At 34.6% G+C, this 23,703-nt stretch overlaps 1 protein-coding gene across 4 annotated transcripts in view; it reads left to right on the top strand.

Annotated features, from left to right (window-relative positions):
- Positions 1 to 13,373, top strand: part of PTBP3 (polypyrimidine tract binding protein 3) — a 51,026-nt gene extending 37,653 nt beyond the window's left edge. For 2 of the 4 annotated variants that reach the window (XM_084238599.1, XM_084238598.1), the window contains exons 7-13: positions 2,998 to 3,075; positions 5,393 to 5,532; positions 6,438 to 6,471; positions 8,963 to 9,055; positions 9,878 to 10,094; positions 12,990 to 13,067; positions 13,223 to 13,373. In XM_084238599.1, the coding sequence (XP_084094725.1) occupies positions 2,998 to 3,075; positions 5,393 to 5,532; positions 6,438 to 6,471; positions 8,963 to 9,055; positions 9,878 to 10,094; positions 12,990 to 13,067; positions 13,223 to 13,355 (773 nt within the window). In that variant the 3' untranslated portion in view covers positions 13,356 to 13,373. The remainder of the gene's footprint in view (positions 1 to 2,997; positions 3,076 to 5,392; positions 5,533 to 6,437; positions 6,472 to 8,962; positions 9,056 to 9,877; positions 10,095 to 12,989; positions 13,068 to 13,222) is intronic. The other 2 variants (XM_084238600.1, XM_084238601.1) reach the window with 2 other exon arrangements.
- The last annotated feature ends 10,330 nt before the right edge of the window (positions 13,374 to 23,703 follow it).

Below are 23,703 nucleotides of genomic sequence, written 5' to 3'. Positions count from 1 at the left end.
TTATTATATATAAATTGGAATAGAAAAAAGTCATATTTCAATCTAATGCTGATGGTCCTCCATAGGCTCCCATTTCTTTCAAAGTAAATGAAATCCTCACATTGGATTACAAGATCCTTATAGCATCTGGTTCAGTTTTACTTTTTTTCGTGTAATCTCCTTTGACACTTCCCTCCCTTCTATTGTCCACCAAATAGACATTCCTATTGTTTCTAAAACATGTTACATATGTTCCCGCTTGAGGATTGTGTCACCAGTTGTTCCCTCCATCTAGAGTGCTTTTCTCCCAGATACCTCAAGACAGATTTTGCTTGTGCTGCATTCTTTTCTTTGACTTACCCTGTCCAGCCCCTCTCATAACTTCCTGATTTTTCAATTTTTAAAAGGTATTTTTCACCTTCTGTATTAAGTTAATCATGGAAACTTTTTCCTTAAAGGTTTGCACAATCTTTTCATAAAGATACCTAACTCATTATGTAACAGGTTACATTACTAAAGTGTTACTGTATCTTTTTATTTGGGTAATAGCAAATACTTGGGAAGAGTGTTTTAGATTTTGGTCCTGGTAATTGTTTGACAATTTTGATAATATCACCAATATTTTTCTCATTTCTCTAAAATCTGCTAGTCTAACTTAAACTCCTTCCCACCCCTTCTATAACCATCTCTGTTGGTCTCTTTGTTTAAAAAAAGTGCCTCTCTTGGGGCCCCCCTAGTGTTGCAGAGGTTAAAGTCTCAGCATTATCAGGCTATTGCCAGCTACTGCAGCATGAGTTGGCTCGCAGGCACGTGTTGTTTCCTGGCCAGGGAGCTGACCCATATGGCACAGCAGACCTCACCTGTCTTACCTACTGCTCCCCTCAGCAGTGTATTTCAGTCATTCCACCTGTTCTACTACCCACTCTGTCTCTGGTGAATCCTCTCACCCCCTGCACCTCTGGCCTGCACCCCAGTTTTTTTATGCATAAATAAATTAAAAAATCAATCTTAAAAAAAAAAGTACTTTTTCTTACCCTCTCCTAAATCTGAATGGTTTAGAGCAATTAACATGTCTCTCATATGACTAACATTTAGGCAACTGTGTTTACAGCCCCTTCTTCACATGTCTTTTTGATCTAAGGTCCAGGTGCCAAGGTATCGCTCTTCTTTGAGTGGCAGAAAGTAAAAAATAAGAGAGCTAATGTTAACGTAATGCCTCTTGAAGCGTCTGTGTAGAAGTGGTATATGTTTTTTCTGTCTTTGTATTCTTACTTGATAAAACTTGATCACACATAGGCCAATGCAAGTCACATGACTCACCAATTATATGGAAGAGGCAAGTGAAGTGGCAGCAGTATATAATCTATATCTTTTTTATGTTTAATGAATTAGAATTTATAGTGTAAATTTTCATAACTATAAACTATATTGAAGTCTCTTTGTTAAATCTTTTTTTATGCCTTTCACAAAGTTCATTTCTGTTGTACAAATGAATCGTTTTAGCTGTGAGCTTGAGCAATCCTGAATGCAAGTTTAGCAAGAATGGAGATTCTTGTCTGGATGGTTCCGTGTTTCCTCAGCACTAGAAGAATGCTTGACTCGTGCTTTCAGTAGGAGTTAAATGGGTTTTACTTTCCCTTATTTCATTCGTTATTCTCGTTTTTGTATCTAGTTGTCTCTGCTGGTAGCTATCTCTGCAGTCTCCTAATGACTTATTTTCTTGAATTATTATAATAAACCACAGCTACATAGTTAAAAATTCTGGTACTTAATTCCCTTCAGTGAAGAAAATAAACATCTATGAACTTTCAAACTCCTGGAAAATATCGCCTACATAATTCTTTCTATAAATATGTTTATCATTTAAAATAACCCCTTTCTTTGACTTTTGCTCTTTAACTTTTTGCTATTGCTGAGAGTATTCCTTACCTTCATTTTTCATTCTCTTTGACCTCTGTTGAAGGTCTCCCCTCACCCCCACTTCCGTTACTTTGGATTGTGAGGGACTGCTTATATAATACTACATATAATTGATTGTAGTTGTTTCCTGTTTCCAAAGTGGGTGGTGTTTTTGTTTGTTTGTTTGTTTGTTTGTTTGTTTGGATTTTTCCTTTTGCTTTTCAGAATATTCCTTTTTCCTTTCTGTTCCACATAGGTATACATTAGTACTCCCAGATTCTATTTCTATCTCTCCATTTCATGTCTTTTTCCCTTTTTAGTGGAACTCCCATTCATATGATTTTCATGTTTATTTCTACATAGACAATTTATAAATATTTGTCTTATAATAGTTATTCTGAGTTTGTTTCCTTCTTTTGGCTAATGGCCATTTCTCTTCAAATGTCTTACCATAACCTCAATCTCAGCATGTCCACAACCAAATTGTTTTTCTACTAATACCCACTTCCCCTTTGGAAATAATACTTTTTTTGTTGTTGTTGATGGTGCAGTCATTCCTTAAAAGAAGGGGAAGTACTGTGTTTTCAAATATATAATGTCTAGCTCAAGTTTTACCCCCTGAGAAACCTTCTCCAACCAATCACCGTGAGTCTTCTATAATCCTTTGTTAGAAGTGCAGTACATTTATCTTTAAACCACTAGGTCCTCAGCATATAAATCTTCTGCGATTCATACTTTTACTTTGTAAACCTCTCAATAACAAGGATTTTTATCTCATGTTTCTTTTTATCAACCAGTATCTCATAGTCACAGTAAAATTTAGTAAGTACTTGATGACTTTAACATAGAAACAAAACTGTTTAGACAGGAATCTCAACCTAGTTCAAAACTAAATAACAGCTAAATTGCATTATTTACCTTGAACACAATTGAAAGGGGTTAGCCTCTGGAAGTGGCAGGAGCTCTTTCCTTACACATTCAGGGTCACCTGTTGAACAACTTGTTACTCCATAACAGAATCTCTATCAGTAATACACTCTCATATAGCTATTTTATATTGCTTGGATGACCATATTTATAGAAGGTAGTGTATTTATTTTAGCTTCTCTTCCCCATTAGGTGCGCCAGGTATAATTTCCTCACCATATGCTGGGGCTGCTGGATTTGCCCCAGCCATTGGATTTCCTCAAGCTACAGGTGACTCTTTTAAAGTTGAATTTGAAATGATTTCTAATGATGTTTTATACTTTGTAAAAACTAACCAAGGTGGAAAATATTACAATATTTGAAGATATTACAATAAAAGCTTTATGTGTATCAGCCATTGAATGATGCACAGATTCTTTATATTTATAAATAATTCTCAGTAATTCCATTTCAACCCCAATAATTTCACTATGTCTGTATCATTTATACTTCACACAGGCTGACTATATAAGTAACCTTAGGTTTGTTTTTTCAGTATCAGTAACTTTTGAACAAATCTTCTTTACTCAGTGTCTTTCATAGCATCCAGTACACAGTATTAAATCAATAAATTTTTGGATTAATTTTCCTGTCATTCTTGTCCTTCATGGGTTTAGAAGATTACTGTAGAGATTAGTAATGTAGGCTATTTAAGGAATATTTTTCTCTCTAGCTAAAAGAGATATTTAAGAGCTAGCAGTTAATTAATACTTTGATGATGGCTCTCTTTTCTAAATAGTAAACAGAATTAATTTGAACATAAGTTAAGAAGTTGTAAAAAATTACTTGATGGTTTATCTCTGGTGTGTGTATTGAAGAAAACACTGGGGGTGGTGATTAAGAGAGTGACTCTAGTATTAATAAACTGAGTCTGTGTGTTACATTTGCAGCAGTTGTAATTGTAATTGCAGCAGTTCGTGATTGTAACAAAAATTTCAAAAATTGCAATGTAGCTGTATTTTGGTAGTGATCTTTTTATCCTGTCCTTCTGATTCTGGGAATTTTAACTACTCTTTGATGGAGAGGATGGCATTTAAAAAAAAAAAAAAGTAATCAGAACATTGAGGTTTAAGTTTTGGTGTTTTGAAGACATTTTAACATGTGACTGTTGTACCTATTCCATTATAATAGATACAGAAAACTTTACACATAATTTCTACTTATTTGAAGTCTCCCCCAGCTTAATTGATACATACTTGGAAGTAGTATTATATAGTATTGATATGTATGAAATACTGTAGTAGCTGTTAAGAGAAAAATGTACATAGGAGTTCCTGAGTTAACTTTTCAGGTCAACTGGGGAATATATATATATATATATATATATATATATATATATATATATATATACACACACACACACAAACACATAAACCTGTACACACCCTACAGTGTAGCTAAGATGTACTCATTGTGGTATAGCCTAGACCTACAAGTTATCCCAAAGTGGTAGGTTTATATAGAAATATGTATTCTTTTTTTAATTTTTGGAAAACACAGGATTTCTCCCCTCGGGTGTGGTCACCATAGTTCTCTCACCACCAAAACATCCATAGCTAAAGTTGTAGGATTGATAGGAAGGGCTTGGGAAGAGGTCATGTGACAGATTACTAAGCATAGATTTCATAAGAAAGTTTCCAGCCTGAGAAGGTGATCTTGTACATTTTTTAAACTTAGCAGCATGAAGTGATGGTAGTCATGACCTTAGATTGTCACACAAAGTACACTGGATGTAAATGATATTTTGGTTCAATTACATGATTTGTGGTAAAGTTTCCATGTACTTGTCTATTATAAGGAATGTGAGCATGAAGAGTAAATTAGAGAGCTGGGTCATTTTACACAAACCAGAGATTTTAATTTAGATAATTTTTAAGCTGAGAACACAAAGAATGGGACCTCCCAGATACTTTCTTGTTTTAATTAGAGTATATAGTGTCAGATTTTTGTATTCTAGAACTTGGAGTAGTTCTGGAATGTGTAGAAAAATAGAGACTCCGAAAAATCTTGCTACAAAAAAAAAAAAGAAATTCTATAAATCTATTATTTGTGGTAATGATGTTTATATAACATTTTACAAGGTTACACAATGCTTTTCCCAAACAGAATATTCTGTTATACCCCATTTCCACCTAGCATGCATATTTGTGACTTCTGCTAAGACTTTTTGTAATAGCTAATTTTATGGTAGAAGTTGCTGTGAAAATTACAACTGCTTTATAAAGGCATGCTGGAACATATCTATTTCAAGAAATAGGGGTTCTTGTAGTTGATAACCCTCCAAAAAAGCCTAATGGCTTTTAAGATCAGTGAATTGCGTTATTCTGTACAGTACTGTATAATAATATCAAGTAAGAGTATGTGAAAGAAAAAGGAGCTTGACCCCAAACAAACTCTAGTGCAGAAAACTGGCCCTTGGTAGTCTTACAATAGCTTCGACATGCTTTCTTCCCTATTGCTTTTGTCTTCATTTATCTACTTACATTACATGTGGTGTTACAATTCTTCAGATAACTGGAATATGAAATGCTTTTGATGTTTTTAAAAGGTCTGTCAGTCCCAACTGTTCCTGGAGGTCTTGGTCCTCTCACACTCACCTCTTCTGCTGTCACTGGAAGGATGGCCATTCCTGGGGCTGGTGGTATACCCGGAAATTCTGTCCTACTTGTCACCAATCTCAATCCTGATGTGAGTTGCAATGTATTATGTGTAAATAGTCTTTCAGGAATAGGCATAATAGCTTTTGATTTAGGCTTGTCTTCAAATGAAATGTTTTAATTTGTTGTTAAGGATTTGTGTTTATCACATTTATCACTGGTATATGCAGCGGGCCCACTGTGCCCACAGGTTCCTCTTTGACAGTTCAACCAGCCGTAGATGGAAAATATGTGCTGTATAGTTAAGCTGTAGGCTTTTCCCCCCTTGTCATTGTTCTCTGAATAATGTGGTATAACAGCTATTAAGTAGTACTTACATTGTATTATGTATTATAAGTAATCGAAACAGTATTTAAAGTATACAGGACTACGTGTATAGGTTATATGCAAATACTGTGCCCTTTTATATAAAAGACTTGAGTTTCCCTGGATTATGGTATCTGCAGAAGTTCTAGAACCAATTCGCTGAGGACACCAAGGGGAATGATATATGGATGAAGCATCTAAATCCTTACTTTAAACAAAGTCAGCTGCCATTATTACATTATAAGTTAACTTAGTTTAAATTTTTATTTAAATTAATCAAACAGGGGGGCCTTCCTGGTGTCACAGGAGTTAAAGTCTCAGCACTATCAAGCTAACGCCAGCCACTGCAGCATGAGTTCAATCCCTGGCCAGGGAACAACCCACATGGCACAGCAGACCTCTCCTGTCTCTCCCGCTGCTCCCCTCGGCATTGTATTTTCAGTAAATCTGCCCATTCTGCTCCCTACTCTGTCTCTGGTGAATCCTTTCTGACACTGTCACACACATACACACACACCCCTGCACCTCTGGCCTGCACCCCAGTCTTGTATGCATAAATAAATAAAAATAAATCTTAAAAATAAATAAATTAGACAAACACTTACATTTTGTGTTTTGCTTTTCAAACAGCTTATTACACCACATGGACTTTTTATCCTATTTGGTAAGTTCTTTTTTTCCCTGTGATGTGGAGTGAGTATATTTCATCATTCAGTGATATTTATTATCTCTGTGTGCCAAGTAATTGGTTTGACACTAAGGAGGAAGTGGCAAATAAGACTTAGTAAGTAATTACAATTACAATGAAATGTTTAAAATAGAGCTTATCATTTGAGTATGTGGAAGAGGGACCTAATCTAGCTGAGGAAATCATTGATGATGTACCAGTGGAAATGACTGTGAAGCTGACTTGTAAAAAATGAGTAAAAGTTAGCCAGGCAGAAAGGGAGGGCAAATGTCCTCTACCAGATAACTGTCAGTGAGAGAGGGAGTTCCTGGATCGTGGAAGTAAAGGGAGCCCAATGGAGAGTGAATGGAAAGACATACTGAAAGTGGACAGAAGGATTAGAAGCATGATCATGAAGAGCTTTGTAAGCTATATTAAACTTTTTTTTAACTTAAAAATAATGGGAAACTTTGAGTAGTTTAAGGAGGAAAGGGCCATAATGAGATCTACATTTTTAAAAGTCTACAGATTACTTACTAGTAGTGTTTCTCTCAGTTAAAAAAAATATTGCCGTGTATTCCTAATATATATATATTATTAATTCATAAAGTTCATCCATCTTTTACTGTATTCATTATGTATGGATATGTACAAGCAAGTATAAGAACAGTGGAAGTATAGTAATATTTCAAAGGTTTTAAAATTAAATGGTGTGACTTTTTATAAAATATATTAACATTTAATGAGAAATGTGATTTAATATGCTTTATTATTTTTAAAGGTCTTTTTCATTTTCATTTTGGTATTCAGGTTCTAATTCTAATTTTACTTTAAGTTTGGCGCTTAATCTTAATGGTTGGCATAACTGAAAAAGATAACTCATAAGGATATAAGATATAAATGGAAGTATTTCATTGTTACTGTACCTAATTAATTATGATACTTATTTTTTAGTCTAATCCACTAGTTTTGTGGTACTTTTTTTGTTTAATTCTGCCTTAAAAAGTTTCATTTTTCCTTTTGTTATGTCACTTGATCTTGGAAACTGTTGAATTAAAATATTTTAGAAATTGGGTTAAAATGTACAGGTACCCTTCATTAGGAAGAATTTTTATAGAGAATTATTTTAAAATTGTGTATTACAATTTTTTTCCAATAATTTTTGAAGTATAATTTACAGCTATACAATTCTCCTGCCTTTGGTAGGCAACTCAATGACTTTATTAATAAATTTATAGACTTTGGTGGCCATTACCATAGTCCAATTTTAGAATATTTCCATCACCCACAGAGAGCCTTTATACTCATTTGTAGTTATTGTGCTAGGTTTATTCAGGACACATGTAACTTTCAGTAACAAAATCATACATAGCCAAAGTGCTTTTCTTTCTAAAGCAGTTTCTCACTCATTTAAAGAAGAATCACTGTAAGCTTGAAGAGCAAATTGTATGTATTTTATTTGCAAGAAATATCTATTTCAACCACTTGTCATTTGTGGGGGAGAAAACTGCAAATGCAAAATCCTATCTTTTGTTTTTTAATTTTAAAAGTACTGTAAGTCTCTGAGTTCAGTTGCTCTTATGTGCTTGACCACTAGATTACCAGCACTTCTTTTTTTTTTAATGTGCCTGGAAGATTTTTGTAGTCATTCTCTTAGCAATTCATAAAATGTGGAATATGGTAATGATGCTGCTATTTAAAGGTCTTATTTTTATAATATTGGTGATATCCTATAGCACATAAATTGCAATATATTTTAATACACTGAATAAAAAAGAATGAGAGGATGCCCTTATAGTATTATCCTTAAAATTTCATGTATATTCTAAAAATTGATAAAATACAACTTTTCATGTTGGTTTATAAAAACAAATTAGTATGAATAAGAAGTTGACTGTTTTCTTCCCCTACACCCAATGATTTATTTTGCCTGTCCTTTGGGGTCTGGGACCCATTTTGCAGAACACTAGTGTAGAAAAGTGGGATTAATAAGATCAATTAAGAGCTTGTTATGGTAGTCCAGTATGAAATGGTGATGGTAGTTTTGATGGTAGTGTGACTATGGGGATAAGTGACCAAATGTGAAAGATATTTAGGCCATAGAAGCAATGATGTTGATGACTGATTATAAGAGTTTAAGGAAAGGGAAAAGTCAAAAGATGACTCCAGAGTGTCTTACTAGCAGATATGTGGGTCCTGGTACTGTTTACCAACAGAGTTCCAGTCAACACTGGAAAAGGGGAAAGGAAAGAGAAAATGAATCAGCTTGGGATATTGAATTTGAAGTTTTTATAGCACATCCAAGTACAAAAGGATGAGGAGATTGATGCATCTGAAATATAGAACAGATTTGAATTTGGGAGCATATGTATGAAATCACCCAGGAAGAGTATATAGTTTGAGGGGGAAGAGGCTTCTTTAAATATATTAGTAAACTCAATCAAACATTACACAATTAGCTTCAAACGTGTTTTGTCTTTTTAATTAGGAGTGTATGGCGATGTACATCGAGTGAAGATTATGTTTAATAAAAAAGAAAATGCCTTGGTTCAGATGGCAGATGCAAATCAAGCTCAACTAGGTATTAATGATTAACAGTGATGATAACTTGCCCTCTTGTATATTGATTTTCCTATAAAATAACCAGACTTATAGCTAATAGAAATAAAATTTTACTGAAGAGTATCCTTTTATGCTAATGTCTTCATTATTATTTGGGTCTGCTTAGATTTTAAGATTAAAAAATATTTGTTACTTTTTGATAATTCATTTATCTACATGAACATATTGTTGGTTTTTCCATTAAGTCTAAATTAATAAGCATGACTTCTTTTGTTCTGTTTATTTTATTTTGTTTATTTGCTTTCCATCCAAGTTTTCTAGAACTATTGTATGTTGTATAGCTTAAAAGTTTATACAAACTTCATACTGATGGTGCAAGATAATGTCTTTCTATGGTCTCAATGGTCATTATTATAGTGACTTAAAATATTACTAATTTTTTTATAAGAAATACTTTGTTTGAGATTAAACTAATTCAATAACCATTTCCTGAACATTGTTATGTTCCAGGTATTTGAACTTCCTGAGAAGATAGTTAATTTTTCTTTTTTTTTCCTTTTTTTTTTTTGTTTTAACATTTATCATTTTTTTAATTTTTTAGACAATATTTAGAAGATAGTTAATTTTTCTTTGGCTGCTTTTCTTTCATTATAGTAAAATGTCATTTTTAAAGCTGTTTCGTTTGTAAAAGTTTTTGGGCTTAAAATAATTTTAACCTTTAAATTGACATTTATATTAATTATAAAATTATAATTTTAGATGAATAAATAAAAAGAATTCATTTTAATTTGGACAAATATTGCATAGACCCTAATACCCAAACTTTCTTTCTGTGCAACAGCAATGAACCATCTGAGTGGTCAAAGACTTTATGGAAAAGTGCTTCGTGCTACGCTGTCCAAACACCAGGCAGTTCAGCTTCCTCGAGAAGGACAAGAAGACCAAGGTCTGACTAAGGATTTTAGCAATAGTCCTTTGCATCGCTTTAAAAAACCTGGCTCTAAGAACTTCCAGAATATTTTTCCACCATCAGCCACTCTGCATCTTTCCAACATCCCGTATGTACTTAATTTGTTATTATTCAATTTGGTGATAAATAGTCTACAGTATATAGATTGGGAAAGGTTAAAACTCTGAAATTCTAATTGAATCTGTCCTGGTCACTGATTTCTTGTGAGATGATTTGTATGAAAGATAGCAGTATTTTGAAATTATCTTTCCAAATAATTAGTAAATCGATACCTTTTAGTTATAAAAGGAAAAAGATAAGTTTATATAGAAATATTCTATTAAGGGCCTCCCTGGTGGCATAAGGGGTTAAGTCTCAGCACTATGAAGCTGTCAGTAGCCACTGCAGCAGGAATTCTATCCCTGGCCAAGGAGCTAACCCACATGGTGCAGCAGACCTCTCCTGTCTCACCCGCTGCTCCCCTCAGCAATGTATTTCAGTGGATCTGCCTGTTCTGCTCCCCACTCTGTCTCTGGTGATTCATCTCACCACCACCACCACCACTAGCCCCCTGCAACTCTGGCCTACACCCCAGCTCTTGTATGAATAAAATAAATCTTAAAAAAAAAATTCCATTGACGCATACTTGTTCAATGGAATTGAAGACTCTTAAGTAACCAAAATAACAAAGTCAAATAATTTTTTTATCTAAGAATTTGGTAAAAATTATTTTTCTTTTATCTACAGGCTGTGAAACCATATATATGTTAATATAAAGCTTAAAATTACTCCTTATGGCCGCTTTACATTAACTAGTATTGTAACAGTCTAGGGCCTGATCAATTACAGTCTGTGCCAAATCCCTCTGTTTTTGTATGACGCATGAGCTAAGATTGATTTCTATATTTTCAAATAGTCGGGGGAAAGTAAAAGAAACATTTTGTGATTTGAAAAAAATAATTACCTTCCGTATTTTATATGGCTGCTTTTGAGCTGTAACAGCAAAGCTGAATAGTTGCTACATACTGTATGACTATCAAAGCCTAAGATATTTACTAGATGGCCCTTAAAAAAAAAAATCTGGCAGTCCCTCTTCCTACTAAAATCATTTACCTTCAAAGATGGCAATTTTTGAATTTAATACATGAAAGGGGATAGGTTTTGGAAAGGGAGGGGTGAAAGCTATAGATATGGTGCATGTATATATGTGTGTGAAAATTTATGGAATTTGGATTATGGAGTTTAAGTGACAATTGAAAGAATGGAGAAGGATAATGTTCTGGAACATAATTGTGAGTGAGAATGAAAACTGAAAGGAATAGAAAATAATCAACTTAAATGTTTTGAATACACACTCCTAGCTCATCTCCATTGAGGCTACATGGAGAAACCTTAAATCTTAAGATTTCTTAATAGTGGCTCAAACCTCATGACAACTAGGAAATATTCTTAAGAAAAAGATTTAGACAATGTGGCTCTGGAAATTTTGTAGCTCATCACTATCAAGTCAGGTAAAGAGGACTATATATGAGAGGAGGCAGGCTCCTGCTGGTGTTACCTTTTTAAATACAATACATTTACAGGAACTGGCCTCAAGTTGGAACCTACACGGAACATGTAGGTAGAAGAGAGAAAGAACAATATTTTTTGAACCATCTACCAAGTTCTGGGCACTTTGCTGGTATTTTATATGTGTTACCTCATTTAATCTCCATAGTAACCTTTTTTTTAAATTGTGATAAAATATACATAATAAAATGTGCCATTTTAACTTTTTGAGTGTGCATTCACTGTACATTATTGAGTGTACATTCACATTAAGTACATATTGTGCAGCCATCACTTCTCTCCATCTGTAGCTCTTTGTCATCATTGAAAACTGAGCTTCTATAACCATTAAATGATACTCATTTTCCTATATCCTCTTGTCCCTGGTAACCACTAGCTACATCATTATCAATTTATCCCTAATAATCTTTGCACTAATGAGAAACTCTGGTTGACTAACTTACTCAAGGTGATCTACCAAATGAATGAGAAATAAAATGTCAACTCAGATTTGCCTCCCTGCAGGGTCAGTTGTTCTTCTGCCTCACTGTTTTTGCTGGCAGTCATGAAATAAGGAAGGGTCTACTTGTAGTCAGTTGACTTTCATATTAATTATCTACTGCTAGATTATAGGTCACCCCAAACTTAACAGCTCATCACAATAGTAACTGTTCATTATCTAACACCATTATTTTGAGTCGGAATCCAAAGGGAACTAACTAGGTGTTTCTGACTGAGAATCTCTAGTAAGATTAAATCTGCCCTGGAGCTAAAGGTTCCACTTCCAGAGTGGCTGACTCCAGTGATTACTTGTGGATGGGATGCCTCAGTTCTTTGTCACAGAGACCTCTCCTTGTAGCTATTTGAGTGTTCTCATGAAATAGCAGCTGGTTTCTTCCAAAAAGAGGCCACAGTTGACATCATGATGACTCTTGGCCTCAGAAGTCACCACCTGTCATTGCTGCAATAACCTTAGGGTTACAGAGAAAACATTCCTGTTAAATATAGGAGGGTACTGCCCTGAATAGTAGGAGACATGAGTAACTGGCAGCCATGTAAGAGCCTAGTTGTCACATGACAATTCATAATTATTTTGAAAGCCGTCGAAATGTAGAACTGTGGACTAAGTAGACAGGTGAGATCTAGAAAAATAGCTTTAGAGGTACTTGAGCTAATTACTGAGGCCAGTGTACAGAAAATAATCCCTTTAAAAGAAAGTAGTATTAAAAGAATGTTCTTGCTCACATCCTAATGCAAAGATTTGATTGTTGAAGGACATGTTTCTATCAGCCTTGAACATCTTTCAGGGTACTTCCAAATCATGTCTTCATTGCATGATGTGATGATTATTTTTGAAATGAGATATTCTAGAGATTTGACAATTGTAAGAGTTAATCTTTGCCTCATTTGAGAATTAAGGCTAAGATAGTTAACACTCTCTCTGATGTTTTCATAGCCCTTCTGTTACAGTGGATGATCTGAAGAACCTTTTCACAGAAGCTGGATGTTCAGTAAAGGCTTTTAAATTCTTTCAGTAAGTTCTTGCTTTCAAAAACTACATTAACATTAGTTAATATAATATGCAAACTTTTTAAGGTAATTCAATGAAGTCTTCTGGGGTAGGGAATGGACTTTGTTGGCAAAATTAATTCTATATACTTTCTCATGTTTTTTTGATACCACTTTCAGAAAAGATCGCAAAATGGCACTCATTCAATTGGGATCAGTGGAAGAAGCGATTCAGGCACTCATTGAACTTCATAACCATGACCTGGGAGAAAATCACCACCTCAGAGTTTCCTTCTCAAAATCTACCATCTGACTTTTCTGTGAAAGTTTTCTTCTAAGACTGGACCATGATTTCAGAAAACCTTCAGACATAAACTGAAGCAGCTCAAGACCAATTCTGCCTCTTTCACAAAAACAGCTCTTTCTGAGTTTAATATTTCAAGTATATTTTAAAAAAAATCAAAGGATATTCTTTTTTCCCTCTTGTCAATTTGTGATCAAAGGTTTTCCCTTTGTACCATAGTTTCTATGAAAATAATCTTAAGGCAAAATTTTTCTTAGTAATTCATTTCCCTATATTAAATTGCATTTCTGGAGGACAGACTTTTTTTTAATTTGGGTCCAAATCAGTCTTATATGATATTTCTAAACGCCTTTGTACTTTGAAAAATTTAAACATAGATTTTTTTAAATTACAACCAAGGTTTTACTTTATGATTCAAAAGTTTGACCCCATGACAAATTATGTTCACTTGTAAATTACATCAATTATTTGGCATGTATTGATAGTTATTATACATGAGCAAATTGAGTTTTAGCGGAAGCAAATTTTATGTACTTGCATGTTTTCTTTCAATCACTATAAGACACTCCTTTGAATGACACTTAACTTTTTAAAACTATTTGGAGAAATAAAGTGTTTCAGATGTCCCCAGGGAAATTAAGTGGACTCCAGCTAGGATCTACTATTAAGGTGTCAGAGTAATAATTGTATTTAAAAAATCATGCTTAAAGTTCAAAATGACACTTACTTGCTGAATAATGCAGTGATCTTGGAAAATTTAAAATGAAAATCCTACTTAAAAACTTTTTTATAATTGTTTTCAGGAAAAAAGTTTACAGTCTTAAGGAAAATATTCAGGTCTATCATATGGTTTGACAGATTTTTTAAAAGTTATTTTTGGTAAGGTCTTCTTTTAGAAAAAATTAATCTCAAGGGTTTTTTGTACCACTATAATCTCTAATACTCAGAATTACTGTGTATTTACTTAATTTCTTATTATGTGCCTTATTATGTGCTTATGATACAATAGGTTAGATTTTTATCTAAGTATCTAGAAAGCTATATTGTGGACTTGGTGAGCGTTTATTTTTCTTTCCCTGGTTTGATAAGGATTTTAAAATAATTTCATTGCAATTTTAAGTGATTTTCAATAAGTAATAGTTTCTATTCAAATTTTTGGTGCTTCAGTACAATGATGGGGTGGGGAAGGGTAAATGGTTTTGGGAATACTCAGTGCACACCTGTAGGCCTCTTCAGATTATGACCCTTAGTGGTCATTGCCATTTATAGCATACCGATTTGGGGCTATAAAATGCAATCTCAGTTTCTGGATCTTGTCTAATCCTATGACTCATTAGAATTTGTCTCAGGATTACTTGGTTTTTCTCAGTACTCACAATGGGAACATTGCTTTTCTTTGTTAATGTAATAACTTCATTACTGAGCACCCACATGTGGAGTATGAGAAGTTGGATTTTTTTCTCATATTCTCTCCCAGTCTCTTTTTGGTTGAATGTAAAGAGTACATTTTAATGTTGCTTCTGTGATTGTGTAATGTAAAATTGTTTATTCTTAAGGAGAAACTTGGTTTTGTTAATTCTGTCAATGTTTGATCAGGTTTTTTTAAAAGCAGAATTTGTCAAAATGGTCATTTTTATCCACTTATCTTACATTTTTCAGAATCTTAGAGTAGCTCATCTCATCTTTTAAGAGAGTATCTCAATATCTTTGCTATATTCCAGACATTAATTTGAAAAGAGAAAGATGTTTTACAAAAAAATTATACAAATAACTCAACACTGAATAGCAGTTGGTAGAATAGGAAGGCCGATAATAAATTGAGAACTTAATGGATCAATTTTTAATATTGACTAAATTGACAAATTATCATTTATCTAGTTTTTATTTTTTTACTTATGAAATATATTTTCACCAAAACAATACGGGGGGGTGGGGGGAATCTCTGTGAAATCTCCCAAAATTTGCTTTTTCCCTTCTATATAAGTACTATTATAATTTTCAGTGGCATGTTAAATTGGACTGATTCATTTACTTTGAGTTAGGAATTCTGTGCAATTTTAATTGGTGATTCTCACAACATTCAGTGTAAGTGTAGCAAAGTGTAGCAGAAGGAAGATCATGATGGTGTTGAATGTAACTTGGAGGTTAGTAAATAGCCTTTAAATCTAAGAACATATTGCATCCTTTTCAGGGATTTGTTTGTGTGTGTGTATGTGTGTATGTGTGTGTGTGTATAGATAAGTGTATATATATACACTCTTCTAATGTTGTACATACATATGCACATTACATTTTAATTTATTGACAAAGAAAATTAATCAAATTAAGATTTGGAAAAGTTAGATATCCTTGTTTAAAATAGTGTGTTTAACACCATCCATTTGTGTCTAAAATTAGCTGTTGTACATGGATGTTGTCCATATTGGGATATTTGCTGTTGAATTTTAGAGGTCTACAATATTTGTGTTGGCATAGCTTCTGTAAAAATATTTTTTAACTATCAGAATAGTAGAAAAACTAGATCTTTGTATTTTTGTTTGGCATGCATTCATTCATTATCTTAAAACGATGTTTTATTTTTGCTGAATTGTATCCTGTTTTTAAGTTTATTTACTTTCTCTTAAGGAGTATTGTCATCACTTTTGGAAGTATCTTGACTTTCACACAAAGTATATATAGTCAGGACTTTAAAAAAATAGCAGTACACATTTGACAGTAGCAATTTGTGACAAAATGTTTTACTTTGGGATTTAAGTAACTTGCATAGCAGTGAAATGTGTTTTGTGTGAGATGACAAATAGAAAAATGAACCAGTTATCTTGATAACTTATTGGAGAGTATCAGAATTACCTCCTAAGAATGGTATAAATTCTTTGTTTGATATTAAATATGTAACATTTAAAATAATGATTCTGATTTTTATTGCTGAAAGTTGCAGATCTCACAGTTTTTAGAGACAGCTTCCACCAGCCTGATTCCTTACAGAAGCAGTTCCTTCTTTGGCTCCACCTAGGACTGTGATCATTGAATCTGCTTTGCTTGCTTAGCAGTACTATCACAAATGTCTGTTCCAATCTCAAAAACTTTCAAAGTTCCCATGTCTTATCCAGCAAGATTTATAGCTTGAGCATATTATCATGCAGTTTTTCTTCTAAATATTTTCTTCTAAATATCCACTAAATATTTTTGAATAAAAGATGACAAGCTCAAAAGTATAGGTTGCCTTCCCAGGATTCACTTTAAAACCTCAAGTTAAAACCTTAAGTTTGCCAAACTATAAACCTATCTCTTAGAAAACCTAATGTGTACTGCTATTTTTTTTTAAAGATTTATTTATTTATGCATACAAGAACCTGGGGCACAGGCCAGAGGTGTGGGGGGTAAGAAGATTCACCAGAGACAGAGTTGGGAACAGAACAGGTGGATTGACTGAAGTACACTGCTGAGAGGAACAGCGGGTGAGACAGGAGAGGTCTGTTGCTCATGTGGTTTGCTCCCTGGCCGGCCGGGGATAGAACTCGTGTTGCAGAGGCTGCAGACAGCTTCATAGGTTGTGTCTCAACCCCTTGCGCCACGAGGGAGGACCCCTATACTGCTATTTTTAAAATCTAGAAAACAGCATGACTATGTGTAGAAGCATTTTTCTTAGCCTTTCCTTTGTCTTGATCTGTTTTTAACAAAAATAAAACTGCCAGACTTAAATATTCTACTATTGTGCTAAAAAGAAATGTAGTTTAGATTGCACAAAACTTCCTTTAAAGAAATTATAACTCAGCTGTCTTATAAAAGAACTGTGTTGTTACCTACAAGACTATTTGCAGTCTTTTTTCAGAGCAAATTCTAACAGCTTCTTATGAATGGTTTAAAAAGTAGAAAATTGCTAGCATACTAGTTTGGGGGGATGGTTTATATTGGGGGAAAAAAAAACAGGACCAAAGTTTATGTGCCTTCTTTAGTAGTCTTAATTTTCTTCCTATTTGAGACTAAGGTAGTATCAGTATTCTGGTTTTCAGGAAGTATGTGCTATAGTTTTAAAAGAATGTTATCCCACAGACTACACAAGCAAAGAATTGTAACTGTATAAGTGGAATCAGTTACACTTTTTTTGCCTTTTTCCCATAATATTCATTGTATAGCATTGTACATATAAGTCCAAGAACAGAGCTGCTCTAAATCTTTGTGGTAGTCATCTTAGTTTCCATAACCTGAGGCATATGTTCCAGAGAACAGGGATATTTGTCTGGTCCAGTGACCTTGGTGATCATAGTCATGATTGAAGCTGCTGCAGCATGCTTACATGAGCACTGTAAACAGGTTGTTTTGTATGTGTGTTAATTTCAGTTCTTGCATCTAGGTGGTAGTAGTAGTAACAAATATTTAAGTAGCTATTTTTGATGCCATTAAACAATCATACTCTGACCTTTTTCCCTTAGCATTATTACCAGATCTTTTAAAAATTCATCCCACAATCCAGAAAGTACTAATGATAAAGATTCCTGACTAAGCAAAGTTTTCATCAGTATGTCACCTCATTGCTCTGACCAAAGACTGACTGTTCTGGTTTTAACTCCTCTCTGTTATGCATTTTCCCAAGCTCCTTTCAGAAAGAAGACTCATTGCTAAGAGGCCTTTACTTTCTATGTCCTGTTGATGACTAGACTACTTAGAGAAAATGGGGATTTAATGTGAACAGAATGGATTAAGATGTTAAGGGTTTGATGGGCATTTTCAGTACTGTATTTAAAGGGAAAAAATAGCACAGCTAGGAGCCTCTACATTGTCTCGTGTTTTGTATGGTCTGTTCATAAAATTCCCTTTTTCATTTTATGAGAATGTTCATCTAACGTAAGAAGATGCTGTAAATATTTGTAACAACATTTTTTAAACCAGGCCAAAAAAAGAAAAAAAAGGTTTTTGGGAACAAGTTAACATATAAAGTGGTTTTATATAACACATCAATTGTCTTGTATATTTTGATAAGCAGCAGTACCAGCTTTCATTTGTAACACAGTTTGTGGCATTGGAAGAAAAGGATTCTGTGATTGTTGATGTGATTTATGTTATAAATGCAAAGAGAAGATAAAATATTAAAAAACATATTTTCTAAATGCGTAGTGCATGGTTAATTCAAGCTTCTGTACACTACAATATACTCCATTTCTTTCAGTTTGTATAAACTATTTGGTATCTCTGAGCTCTTTCCTAACAAGTATAACATTGTAGCATGCCTTTTAATAAATGTCATAACATCTGTACCCTCTTAAAATTTTTCTGTGTTCTTGTCTGTACTTTGGGTTTCTCCCTTGTCTTATCTGTAATTCTAATGATGTCTTATTTTCTTTTCTTTTCCATAGCCATCCATGTAGACTTGTCATAATTTTTAAAAAGGAAGCACATATTCATTTAACTTAAAAAACTGAAATAAAAGCTTAGGAGAATTAACCACCTCTCTTTTATTTAAGGAATTGTTCTCATTTTGAGGAATGACTGTTTTTCTAATCCTCTAGAGCAAAGTCTTCTGTGGCACTCCCTCTTCAGTACAAGAACACGGTGGCACACTTGTGAGTGCTTCTTGCTTTCTCTTTCTGTGTATCTTCTTTTCTCCTCTCTCTTTGTCTCTCTCTCTCACACAGACACATAATGTTGGGCAATGCCAAATAAGTACATTTTCTCCAGTTTAATTCAATTTTTGACTTCCCTACGAAATTAGTATATACAAATTTTAAGACATGAGGTCAGACCTCAAATCAAGTTTGTGTTCTTTGTAATTAAAGGATAACTCAGATGCCAGCTGCCTATATATTGCTTTTTCTTAGACAAATATTTTATTTCTACATTCTTTAGAGTTATTAGATTGTAAGAATGTAAGCATTCCTTTTAATCTTTTATTCTTGGATCTTTTAGAAGTGGGAATTTAATGAAATAGAAAATTAGATCAACCAATACTACTGGCTCACCTATAAAGTACATAAATGTACTTTTAAGCATGAAGCATTTTTATCAGGAAAATATAAACATATATCCAAATTAGGTTTTTATAAACTTGTTTATGTAGTGCTTATTTGCATCACAGAACACTTAGAACCATCACTAAGAGCATGTAATTTTGAACATAAATTGAAAGAAAACACTGGTTCAATTACCACCTTTAAAATATAAGTGGGCCTCCCTGGTGGCACAGCGGTTGAGCGCTGGGTTGCGAAGCTGCCCACAGCCTCTGCAGTGCCGGTTCGATCCCCGGCGGCGCCGGGCAAGGGTCCCACATGGTGCACAGACCTCTCCTGCAGCCCACTGCTCCCCTCAGCAGTGTACTTCGTCAGTCTGCCTGTTCTGCTCTCTGCTCTGGCTCTGGTGAATTCTCTCACCCTCCCTTGCCTCTGACTGTACCCAGTGCTTGTATAAATAAATAAATTTTTTAAAAAAAGATTTAAAAATAAAATAAAAGTGGCACAGAAGTGACTTGCCTGAGATCACGTGCCAGTTAACTGCAGAGTCTGGACTAGAACCTTAGTCTCCTTGGTGTTCTGGAGTACTCTCAGTTGCACCCGGGTGTTATATTTTGGCCTTGTCAAGGAAGTGGTGGGTTTTATTTCTGCTGAAAGATAAAATGCCAACCTGCTTATGAACTTTTTTAAGTAGATAATTTCAAGGTGTGAATTTCATAATTTAAAATGTTGTTACTCTTGGTATTCATTTGCTAGGGTTGGCCTAACAAAATACCACAGACTAGCTTAAAAACAAATTTATTTCCTTAAATTTCTCAAATCTAGAAGACCAAGATTAAGGTGTCTGTAGTGTTGATTACTTTAGAAACCTCTTTCCTTGCCCTATAGAAAGCCACCTTCCCCCTGTGCCTCTGTAAGGTCTTCTCTGTCTGTGGGTATGTGTCTTAATCTTTAGGAATACCAGCCGTGTTGGAGTAGGGTCCACCCATCTGACCTCACTTTAATTGCATCTATAAAGGCCCTATCTCCAAATACAATTGTATTCAGAAACAGTGGGGTTTTGGACTTCGACAGAAGACTGGGGGGTGAGCTTACCCGATTCAAGCCATAACATTTAAATAAAAGTTACTCATTTCACCAAGTTCTGATTGTGCCATCTACTGAAGTAGATCCTGGGAAAGATACAAAGAGTTACAGATATGGTGACTTACATTTTAGAAGTGTGTAATCTTGTAGAAATCCTGCCTAAATCCAAATATCAAATAGTCTTGAACTCTTGCCTTCAATAGGAAGTCGCAAAGATGGGTCAGGAGATCTCTCTAGGCTGCTCTAGTTACCATACACATGACTGAAGCTTTCCTCCAGCTAATTGTGAGCACAACACATAGGAACACACACCCTGCAGTAATTCTTCCCTTGAGGAAATAAGCTGTTTGAAAGCGATGATTATTTCTACAACATAAGCCATTACTTAAACAGTTTAAAAAATACTCAAGTAAAAAGACACTGCCAAGCAAGCTGTGCCTAATTTCCAGTACCAACATTTGGTGATAATTGAACTGGGATGCTAGGTTAGGAAGAGTTGGCAGTGTTAAATCCATTTCATTTACAATTTGTGTGACTATTCCTGTATCAATGATTTTTTGATTGTCCTATGTTTTACTATCAAAATTTATGCTGAAATTGTTTTTTTCATATGATGCAAGTTTCTATCTAATATCACACACAGACACACGCACACTGACAAACACGACAATGCATCTGCAGTATATACTGCTGGTGATTCAACCTTGAGCCCAAGCTGATAAAGCCATGCCCTTAAGGAACTTGTAGTCAAATGAGGACAGGCTTTAAACGTTGTTACACCATTCAGTGTACAATTGTAAATGATACAGACTTAATGAAAAAGGAAGTTGAGAACATGGAATATGATGCAACATTTTAAAATAGTAAAAAATTAACCTTGGTTCACATCTGAATTGAAAATTCTAATAACAGTTTTGTTAGAATTACTGCATTCTTGGGACCTTCCTGGTGGCACAGTTGTTAAGTCTCAGCACTATGAAGCTATCTGCAGCCCCTATGGCACGAGTTTGATTCCCGGCCAGGGAGCTGACCCACATGGCACAGCAGACCTCTCCTGTCTCACCTGCTGCTTCCCTCAGCAGTGTATTTCAGTAGATCCCACTGTTCTGCTCCCTACTCTGTCTCTGGTGAATCCTCTCATCCCCTGTGGTATACACCCCTATGGTATAGACTACACCACCCCTGTGGTATAGTCCTCTCACCACTGGACTATACCACACCTCTTGCATGCATAAATAAGTAAAAATAAATTTGAAGAAAAGAATTCTAATGTTCCATAAAGACAAATATATCTTCTTTCACTTCTGGGTACGGTAACAGAATGCAGTGATTCTGTTGAAATAAACTGTCCTCAGATTAAATAAGCATGTATATCCTTGTTCTGTGCCTCTTAGATTATATCTGCCAAATTCTTGATCCTGCAGAATACAAAAGTCAAATATTAAACTTATAAGACTGTCTTTAAACACATGAAAGCTGCTATTATTTATGTTAATGTAGGACAAAGAACACTTGAGAGCAACAGGCACTATTAAAGGTGAAGATATTTCATTATGCTATATAATGAAATACTTTATACAAATTAACACAATAAAGCTACATGGAAGGATTTCACAGATGTGATAGTGAACTGAGGAAACCATACACAAAAGGATACATAATGTATAATTCTATTTACATCAAGCTCAAAAGTAGGATAATGGTTATCTTTGGGAAGAAGGTAATTGATATGAGGAAAGGTTTCTGGTATATGGTTAATGTTTTATTAACTTTTGTACCAGTTACCCACAAGTGTTTGCTTTCTGATAATTCATTGACCTTGTGCACTTATGATTTGTGTATCATACTTCAATTAAAAGGATTTTGGAAAATGATTGTTTTTTTTTAAGATTTATTTATGCATACAAGAACTGGGGTGCAGGCCAGAGGTGTGGGGGTGTGTGCGAGAGGATTCACCAGAGACAGTGGGGAACAGAACAGGCAGACTGACTGAAATACACTGCTGAGGGGAGCAGCGGGCGAGTCAGGAGTGGTCTGCTGTACCATGTGGGTCGCCTCTCTGGCCAGGGATAGAACTCTTGCTGCAGGGGCAGTGGATAGCTTCAGAGTGCTGCGTCTTAACCCCTTGCACCACCAGGAAGATCCCAGAACATGATTGTAATTGAGCAAGGAACTATAAACCATTCTCAAGTCAGCTGATTATTCCACCCAAGAAGTAAGATCTTGTAGAGGTCCTATCTTCAAATACAGCTGTATTCTGAAGTATTAGGGGTTGGAATTTCGTATAAAGGAGGGGGAACACAAGCCCAGAACATATTTTTCCCATAGGAGCTCGTGATCCTGCTGAGACAGTCTTCAGAGTCTTAGAAGCCACACTCAGAAAAACTCTCTCTTCTAATCTTACTGACTGGGCTCTATTATGCATGCAGGAACAAACAGAATTGAGACTCCAGAGGTTTGTAAAACAAAACTAAATTGTTAAAAATGAGTCTCACGAAAAGAACAGTAGGAGTAAAAGTTGTGGTTTTTTTTTTTTTTTAACTTATTAATGAAACAGCAGGATGACAGCTGGAGAAAAAAGAGTTAGGAAAACTAGGCTTTGTATAATTCATGGGAAAGGGGATTCTAAGAGTGCTAATTTAGATATAAAACCTGTGAACCTTCTGCAGGCAATTAGATCATAACATTGTGGAGTTCTCTACCGGATTTTTTTTTTAATAAATCACATCCTTAACAGTTTTCTATAAGTTAACCGCTAACACTATAGGATTGTTAGTCACCCAATCATTTTATATTATTTCATAGTTTTAGATAAATAAAATTACCACAGAAATACCATAGAATATAGTACACATTGTCCTTCATCCTGAGTCTCCTTGAATAACAGCCAGCCCTGGACCTTAATTGTGAACATTGACTTCTGGCCTAATATCCAATTCACTGCAGGCTTCCTGGAGGAGAAATTAACTAAATGAATAGAATGGGTGGAGGAGCCAGATGAATTGCAGCACCAATTCAGTCTGTAGCACTTGGAGTTTTGGATTGCTTCTCTATAAAATGGAGATGATAATAACACCTTTCTTGCAGAGTTGTGAGGAATAAGTTCATTACTACATGCAAAGTACTTAGGAGAGTGCCTGCACTTGATAAATGTTACGCAAAAGTTAGTTATTATTAACAGTCATCTAACAGTCCAGTTCCTCAAATTACATTCTTGACCTTCATACCCTATAAGGAAATGACCCAGAAGTTCTATGTTTTCTTTCAGTGAATAGATATTTTTCCTTTTCCCATAATTCTTTCTACAAGAATGAAGTTAGATAATT

This window comes from Talpa europaea, assembly GCF_964194135.1.
Source record: "Talpa europaea genome assembly, chromosome: 7".
In the NCBI taxonomy this organism is placed as follows: Eukaryota; Metazoa; Chordata; class Mammalia; order Eulipotyphla; family Talpidae; genus Talpa; species Talpa europaea.
Note: the sequence above shows the minus strand (reverse complement) of the source record. Positions and strands in the feature narration are given on the sequence as shown.